The following is a 9547-nucleotide window of genomic DNA, read 5'->3' on the forward strand; positions in this document are numbered from 1 at the left end:
GGGCTATGAGACACTGTGATGGTCATAAATGTGTGGACAATTGCCAAGTACCGTATTTTCACGACTATAAGCCGCACTGAAAATCCTAAAATTTGATAAAAAAACGGCAGTGCGGCTTATAACCCGGTGCGCTTTATATATGGAAAAAGATTGAAAATCTCTCCCTCCCGATTTTACGCTCAAACTTGAAGCTCGCACACGTCCCTTGGGTCTCTCCCTCCCGATTTTACTTAGTACGCTCAAACTTGAAGCAGGCACACGTCCCTTGGGTCTCTCCCTCCCGATTTTACTTAGTACGCTCAAACTTGAAGCACGCACACTCCCTTGGGTCTCTCCCTCCCGATTTTACTTAGTACGCTCAAACTTGAAGCACGCACATGTCCCTTGGGTCTCTCCCTCCCGATTTTACTTAGTACGCTCAAACTTGAAGCACGCACACTCCCTTGGGTCTCTCCCTCCCGATTTTACTTAGTACGCTCAAACTTGAAGCACGCACACGTCCCTTGGGTAAGGTGACCAGTGTACATAAAGAAAAATAAAATAGTAAGATAGTGGGATCCTTGCTCACCAAGCTCAGAAAACAGTGATCCCACGATCTGTCCCACACCTCCTCTTTCCCTAAGAGGTGGTGGGGTGGAGAATCCTTGCCCATCAAGCTCAGAAACCAGCGATCCCACGATCTGTCCCACACCTCCTCTTTCCCTAAGAGGTGGTGGGGTGGGGAATCCTTGCCCATCAAGCTCAGAAACCAGCGATCCCACGATCTGTCCCACACCTCCTCTTTCCCTAAGAGGTGGTGGGGTGGAGAATCCTTGCCCATCAAGCTCAGAAACCAGCGATCCCACGATCTGTCCCACACCTCCTCTTTCCCTAAGAGGTGGTGGGGTGGGGGATCCTTGCCCATCAAGCTCAGAAACCAGCGATCCCACGATCTGTCCCACACCTCCTCTTTCCCTAAGAGGTGGTGGGGTGGAGAATCCTTGCCCATCAAGCTCAGAAACAAGCGATCCCACGATCTGTCCCACACCTCCTCTTTCCCCAAGAGGTGGTGGGGTGGGGGATCTTTTAGGAAACGGAATGCAGGCAGGGGGGGGAAACGAAATGAACGAATGGCCAGGCAGGCTAGGAAACGGAATGCAGGCAGGGGGGGGCTTATAACCCGGTGCGCTTTATATATGAAAAAAGTTTGAAAAATTAACGTTAACTGATACTGCGGCTTATAATCCGGTGCACCTTATGGTCGTGAAAATACGGTACTTGAATTTTTATCATATGACTGTGGGGATAGTGTACTGGCTGAAACTCCTAGGATTGGTCAGAAGTTCATTTTTTTTAGTACCAGCATAACTTAGAATAGTCTCTGAATGAATGACTATAAACCAAGGACTACCTGTGGCTCAATCACAATCTATATAATGCATATTGAGGACTATTCCTTTGCTTAATTTTATTGGAATATTACATACATTACTTTTCAGGTGCATATTATAATTTCTGACTGCATTTTGTTTAAAACCTTTGTGCAAGTATGGAACTGATTAGCCTTACACAATAACTAAAAAGATAAGCATTGTCCAAAAAAGTGAAATAATTAATATTCTAATAGTAATTATGAGCAACAAAGTAATCATTAAATTCAAATAATTTTAAATGATGTTCCCTTTTCAAATAGAACATATGGAAACAGCCATTAAAAGGTTTCATATTTATTTCATCTTAAATATTTCACATCATGATATTCACATTGGGTATACTTCCAATATTCAAAAATTACTCTAGTTACTTTTTCTGCTTCTTCTAATTTTCTACAACTACATTTTACCTTTGTTAATGGACTCATAGCAGATTATACAGACTCTTGCTTCTTTATCCAGATATTGGAGTTTGCATTTTCGATTGCAACAGGGAGCACAAAAAATCTAGATTTAGCACAAAAAGTGCATTAAAATTTTATAAGTATATGGATGGATGTATTTTGATGTAGAAAATGGTTAAGATCACATACTAATTAGAAAAATCAGAAACTCAAGGAATAAAGACATCAAACATCTATAATATTTATAATATAGTACCAGCAGAGACAAAATTCAAGATAGTTGCAATAAATTAATTCTCTAGCATAAAATTATCTTAAATAAACCAATAAATATGGGCTTTAAAAAAATCACAAAGCTTATAAAAATTAGCGAAGTGTATATTTTAGCCAACATCCAGAAACATTTCCAATAAATCAGACCAAAAAGTTTATATGCTGATTAAACTTGATTTTAATGACATAAAGAAAAACTATTAGTAAAGGGAAATATTTTTTGCAGGCCAAAGAAAAAAAAATAAAGCAACCCATCCCTTTTCCTCAGCTGTAAATGGAGTATGATAAAAATGATCAAGCAACAAAAAATGGTTTAATTTACTTACTTTCCCACAAGCACGACAGTGGTGTCTTCTTTTTGTAAATGTGAATTTGGCTTGACAATTCATGCACTTTGATGCTTCTAAATCAGGAAGCCAGGATGGCTGCTTCTGTCCCAAGACAGTAGCTTGTCCCACTACTTTTCTTGGCTCTGAAACCATAGGTAAGGAATTTTCTTTCATGTTTCCCAAGCATTTTTGTCCATCAACATTATTATGGCTAACATCCGATTCAGGAGACATTTTACCATCGGAGACAAAGGTATTTGAGTCTGTGGAATTTATCACTTGAGATTCATTTCCGGGTGTATTTTTACTGCTAACCTCAGAAGGGATTGGGGCTTTTGGTTGAAGGTTTAGCAGCTGCTTTGGTCTCGCTCCTCCACTGTGCACTGTTGGCTGACCATTTAATGAATCTGAAACTTCACTTCCAATCTCAATTGCATTATCTATAGTCTCTTGTTGAACCTGCTGTGTTTGTGTTTTCACTAGGATCTCCAAACTAGATTCTGGAATACTGATAAAATTATTTTCATTACAGGCTTTTGCTTTCTGAAATTCCAATTCTGCTTGTACGCTATCTCTATTGGTATTCAGATTGCTTATATCCAGTAAGTTGTCATTTATTACTTCAGATTCCAAAAGTCCACTGCTAGTGTCTTCTTTCAGAGGCTTTGAATTATTTGCTTCAAGACAATGTTCAGACAAAAAGGCATCAAGCTCACTATCACTAATGAGCATGTTGCTTCCAATAATGTCTTCTTCTAAAGCTAGATCAACAAAAGGTCTTTCATCAACATCAATAGGCCAAACACTGCTGCACATTTCAGTATCTTTAGCCAAAAAAGGACTAGTAGTCACAATAGAATCCTGCTGTTGGAAAGGCTCACAATTACTAGAAACAACACATTCTCTACTTATTAAGGAAGATTTCTCTATCTCACATTCATTGGTTTGGTTTAGACTGCTCTCCTTTTCTGAAGTTTCTGTTTTTCTGCCTTCTGCAAAGCTATTTTCACTGTGCAGAGCTATGTCTCTAATGCCATCTTCTTTCTGAATAATCTTTCCATTTGTATCATCAGTATTAACTAATGATGTACATATAGAAACTGCAAGTGGAAGACAGGATAGTGAAGTCTGTATGTCTTCAGAGATCTCTGGTACTGAAACCGTATTTAAAGTTATATCAGTATATTGCTGTGAATTACAAAACTTGTCAGTTGTGCTATGTTCTTTATTGAAAGCTAGTACATTTTCTGTCTGAAGAGCAGAATCACATAAAGGTTTTTTGTTACACATTACATTGGGATTATTCACTTCATGGATCTTTGGCAAACGCAATGCTTCTGATTCTTTTATGTCTTCTGAAATGCCTTGCTTGTCACTCTCATCATGTACCATTTGACTTTTCGAACTATTTTCATCCACTAGTGTCTCACAAGGCAGCTTTTCACATGTTGATTCATCTTTGGATCCAAGTACAGCTGAAAGATGTATTAATGAAGCTGATACTCCATCAGTTCCTATCACTTGTTGTTTCTGGTCAGATATTTTATTACTATTCAAACATTTGGTTTTTTCTTGATCTTCACTAGAGTCTGCTATATTTTGTTCAAAAGGAGTGTCTGTCTTTAATTCCAACTGATTAAGTTCTGCTGCATTATTTTGTATTTTGTACAGTGTTTCATTAATCTGTTGCTGTGTACCAGAATTAGAAATGTGATAATCAACCACTGAATTATTAGCTTTTGGTGACAGCAGTGCTAAATCAAAGCCATCGATTGAAAGACCGTACTGAGACTCATCTGGCTGCAACTTTTGAATACATCCTAAATTATTTTGTATCTGGTTCAAGCCACCTGTGTCACTGATAAGATCGCAGACAGGTATACTGCATCCCTTCAAGCAAGACGACTGATTTTTATCTGAAGAATCACCACCCACCATGGACAGAAGATCTAAGCCAGTAACATTTTTCTCATTCTGGTCAGAGTTCAATTGTTCAAAACTTGCTACTTTTGTAGTTTGAGAAGATAATGAGCATACAGCTGATATAGCACAACTGGCATTTTCTTCCACATTTGGCTCAAAGGATTTTGGCTGCTGGCAAGATGAATCTAACAAAACTAAGTGGTGCTCAGAATTGCAAAGATTTATAGTGCTGTTGTTTTCAAGTTCATCTAAAAAAAAAGGAGCACATTATTAGATATTTCACCATATACTTGCTACGTACACTGTTCTCTCAATTACAAATGCTATCTATATTCTATCTCTAATTATATTTCCCCGTTACCTTATTTGTCCATTGTGGATTTAAATTTATCTGAAAAGCACTACATATCCCGATGAAGTGACATACCATAAGAGTATATTTTTATCTATTTTTATAGTTGCTGTTCACATACAATCAGAAGTCACAAAGAATGAACTAACCTGGGTGCTGTTCAAGTTCATCAAGTAATTTGTCCAAATCAGAGACAGCTGCTTTAAAATAACTATCCATTCTAAGATTTGATCAGCAGACTCTTTTTCCGTATTGCACCTGTAGAGAACAATGAAATGAATTAAAGCAAAAATAGATGTAGGATTATTAGATGATGCATATTAGCTTAAATGTATTCTAATTTTGATTCCCTTATTCTTAAGAGTGACTCTTAATTTAAAAAGAGTTGTGTATAGTTCTGAATTAAACTGCCTGGAAGGACACTTGAAAATCAGGAATAAAGCTTAGCTTTATTACTCAAAAAATATCATAGCATGTTCTTAGAAACATCCGAGCTTATATATCATATTTTTTTGCATTAAAAGATGCACTCCCCTCCCAAAAGTGGATGGAAATGTCTGTGCGTCTTACAGAGCGAATATTGCCTATTGCCACTACCCCGTTGCTTCTGCCACCGTTCACTGCTGTTGTCTAGCGGCGGTTGGATCAGCCTTCTAGAATATAGCCAATCAGCTGTTTCAGGCGGCGGCAGCAACAGGTGGCAGTAGCAATAGGCAATATTTCTCCATAAGACACACAGACATTTCCACCCATTTTTGGGGTGGTGAGCAGCAGCGATAGCAGAAGAGGCAGCAATAGTGCCATTTCTGTCGGCCAGCCTGCTGATTGGCAGGACTACGGGAGGCCAGGATTCAGCTGTCGCTCAGCTGACCAGTGGTGGGTACAACGGAGTAGAGCCCTGACGAGCCACGTGCTGGGGCTGGGAGGCAGAGGCAGATTTTTTGTTTTCTTGTTTTCCTCCTCAAAAGCTAGGTGTGTCTTATGGTCCAGAGCGTCTTATAGTGCAAAAAATACGGTAAATATATTGCCTACTATTATGAGCAAAAGTAATGGTACTTTTTCAAACCGTTTCTCCTCAAAGTAGGGAGATAGCAAATACTAATCCTTCCCATTTCTATCATGTTGCTTTTCAAAAGGTAGGACTTCAGGAACTGCCACAGTGTTTTCTAAGCCTAGAATACTCTGGTCAAATGTATTATAATGACTAAGTTCAAATTCCTGCTAATCCTGCTGGCAAACCCATGAACTATACTTTATAATGTATGAACCCTGGCAATTTTGCCTTATTCAATAAGTCATGATTAAGTAACCTTTGTTTAACATGACTGGGATCTCAATCACTATGGGAGACTGAGTTTCGGCTTGAAAATCTTCTAGATTTTAAACTATGAATTCAGTTTTTCTAAAGTAACTGTGATTTCTTCATTAAACAAAGTTATTTAAGATTTTAAGCTAGATATAACAGTGCCCAAAAATTGCACTAGATGACACTTCTGTCATCTAAATGAAATACAGAATATGAAAGGAGAAAAAATAAAACTGCTTACTTCACTGGCTATTTAAACTGCTTACTTCACTGGCTATTTACCCATTCTTATCAACACATTGTAGTGATAGTTCCTATCCTCCAATAATTATTCAAGTAAACTACTTCTTTTGTATCATTTTATTAAGGAATTCTGATCCATTGAATTTATACTATTTCTGTTTAGTTATACCTGAAATTGTAAAATTTTATATTATTTGATTTATCTTAAAATATATAAGCTTTAAATAGTAGACTTCCTCTTACAGATTATGGATCTCCATGTAACAGGATAGATAGCAATTTTAAAGTTACCATGTACTATATAAGCATACTCTAGAAAGGGATAGCAGTATACTCAAAATAACGCATATTGAAAACAATGCCAATAGTTGAAACATTAGAGTAAAAAGACAGCAACTTAACTTTTTCTAAAAAACTGAAAAATGTTGCTATGCTGTCATTATCAAACAAGCCATTTTGAAAGTTTTATATTAAACGATACACACACAAACACACAAATTAATCAGCTAAATAAAAGAGTAGAATGTGATTTCCTACTCTGGACAAGAAAATCATGGAAGAAACAGAACAGTCAATAATAATCATTAATAAAAGAATATTAAAATCAGTATTTAGATCCAACCTTCCAAAAGAAAGAACACTACACTACAGGGAGAAATGAAGTAATATCCATATAACACATTTTTTCTACCTTGATGTATGAAATGAAGCCGAAAGGAGACTAATGGAAAAAGAAAATATAAAAAGGATTGTGCAAATAGACAGAAAAAAAACATATTAAACAATCTTAAAAGTTGATGATACACTTTTTTGATTACTGAACTAAAGCCAACCATTCTTGATAGTAAAATTAAATAGATTCTGGAAATATTGCTAGCAAGAAAGCTGAAGGATTCAATGATGAAATATGAGTTGAACTATTAATTACATTATCTTGTAATATTTCAAAGTGGTATTTAGGATCTGTAAGCATATTTGAAAAATACAGCAATAACTAGGGGACTGGAAAAGATATGTTTATATTTCAGTTTCAAAAATGGACAGTGCTAAAGAGTTTTGAAACTATGAACAATGCTAGAAGAATGCTAAAGTGTGAGACTTTGAAGTCAAGTCCTCAACAAAACACAAACAAGCTGGACTTACAACCTGGATTCAGAAAAGGCAAGAACATCCAAGATCACATTGCTAACCTCAGCTAATAATGAAAAAGGCAAGGAAGTTCCAAACCAACAGGTTTTTTTTGCTTTAATTATTATACCAAGGCTTTTGACTGTGCAAATCAAAACAAACTGTGACTAGCTTTTAAAAACATAGGTGTCTATTAAATAAATTATGTGATGATCAGAAATCAACAATTACAACAAAACATGGAACAATTGAATTATTTAAGCCTAGAAAGTGGTATGTATTTAACTCCATTTGTTGACTGTATCATGAGAATGTCTTGACTACATTAAAACTGCTGGGAGAAACATCAATAAACCAATATAGTTTAATGATAAGCTTTGTTGGTCTACAGGTAAGGAAGGCAAGATATTTTCTGTTGAAAGCTAAAGAAAAGATATGAAAACAACTCCCTTCCCCCCAAGATTATGTCAGTGGGCTAGTAGTAGACAGGGTGAAAAGTGGGGGGATCGAATGAAATGTGAATGGCAAAAATTAAAATTATTTTTATTTATTTTAAATTAAACAGAATTGTTACATTGATCCGCGGCGAGTTTTCCCGTGGTAAGTTGGCCGCAGCAAGTTGACTGTGGCAAATTGTCCCATCCCCCCCCCCCCCCCAAATGTCCGGCTTTCAGGCAGATTTAGACAGAAGGAAATCTCTATGAGTAAGAAGTCAGTCCGGACAAAGCCGGGACCGGGTTTATAGACACGAAGTTGGGAGCCCGAGACACTTGAGGAAGTAAAAGCCAAGGACGAGAAAAAACAAGGGAAAAGAACCGGAGCTCGATTGGAGGGAAGAGAGGCGGAGAGAAGGGTTTAGAAACGAGGTTAGGCAGGATTGGGACAGCCGGCCCGGGTTTTCCAGCCCCACTTTTTGGTTCTGCAACCAACCAGCTTTTTCTCCTCACCCGCGGCGGTTTCATCCTCCTCGCCTCAGCTCGCGGCGGAAAAAAAAACCACCAGGGGGGAGGCGGAGGCTGCGCGGGGTCTCTACCATTCCGCCCCGCCACGCCCTCCTCGCAACACGTCAGAGAGAAAAGCGCTCAGCCTCCCCAGGATCTCCCTCCCTCCTCCCAATAGTACCCCCCCCGAAGGTGGCTGAAGGGCACAAAGGGGGGTGCGCGAGCCTCTGGCAAGACTGACACCTCGGACGGACACGCCCCCTCCTCACCTTCCGTCCGCGCGGAAACCGAACCTAATCCGAGCAGCCCCAGATCCGGGCTAGCTCCGTGCCTGGGTGCCGTCTCGAAGTCATTCTCCGAGCCCCGAGCGCGAAGGCATCGGCAGCACTTTTCCTAGACTTTGGTCTTTCCTGAAAACCAGCTCTTTCTCCTTGCTGGCCTTCCCACGCAAGCGCGCAGGGAAGGCAACCAGGCCACCACCCACTTGAAGGAGACGTCTGCTACCAATCTCCGGGATGGACTCATCTGCGGCTGCGCAGTTGCTATGCGAGATTCTTCATGCTGCAGCCACCCCCTGGGTGTGTTGTTCGGCAGTGTTGGGTGTTAATTGCGGGAGGCGGGGCTCCCGTGAGGAGTTGCGTTTCGGACGCTGGTGGCGGTGGTACAGATGAAGGACGAGCGGGTGTGATTTGTCTTCCTTGCTCCCCGAACTTTTGGGGCAACCGCGATTTAGACTGCAGGTAGAAGGAATTCTGGAGCTGATTTGCGAGCTTCGGTGTTCCGCGCAATTACAATTTGTAATAATAAATGGGCTACATCGCGACTTGGCAGAAGAGCATGTTCCCTAACCTAAAATGTGGTTAGTGCATCCAAGGTCCCTAAGCAGTTTTGTTGAGAAAAGTAAGGAATGCCTATAGGCTGGAAATCTCAAAGATGCTTTTTCAAAAAGCAACTGGGCTGTTTTTCCTTGGAGACGTTTCGCTTCTCATCCAAGAAGCTTCTTCAGACTTCCTTTGGGACAACCATATGGAGACTGAAAATCTCAATATACACACATAAACTGTAAAGTGTCCAGAACCTTGGAGCATGAAGCAAATAGAAAAATACATTTGTTCAAGGTATTGTACTAATTTCTGAGCTACTTAATACATAAAGTTGTGTCATAATATGTAGTCCACACCAGAGGTGATATTCAGCAGGTTCTGACCAGTTCTGGAGAACCGGTAGCAGAAATTT

General features: G+C 39.3%; 1 protein-coding gene across 3 annotated transcripts in view; it reads right to left on the reverse strand.

The window, feature by feature from the left end:
• ZFYVE16 (zinc finger FYVE-type containing 16) overlaps window positions 1-8798 on the reverse strand; it is a 31168-nt gene extending 22370 nt beyond the window's left edge. For all 3 annotated transcript variants that reach the window (XM_032213485.1, XM_032213484.1, XM_032213483.1), the window contains exons 1-4: window positions 8581-8798; window positions 4843-4951; window positions 2416-4589; window positions 1823-1919 (exon numbers count right to left, since the gene is read on the reverse strand). In XM_032213485.1, coding sequence (XP_032069376.1) covers window positions 1823-1919; window positions 2416-4589; window positions 4843-4912 — 2341 coding nt within the window. In that variant the 5' untranslated portion in view covers window positions 4913-4951; window positions 8581-8798. The remainder of the gene's footprint in view (window positions 1-1822; window positions 1920-2415; window positions 4590-4842; window positions 4952-8580) is intronic.
• Window positions 8799-9547: the final 749 nt, after the last annotated feature.

The sequence above is a fragment of the Thamnophis elegans genome, chromosome 3, assembly GCF_009769535.1.
Source record: "Thamnophis elegans isolate rThaEle1 chromosome 3, rThaEle1.pri, whole genome shotgun sequence".
In the NCBI taxonomy this organism is placed as follows: domain Eukaryota; kingdom Metazoa; phylum Chordata; class Lepidosauria; order Squamata; family Colubridae; genus Thamnophis; species Thamnophis elegans.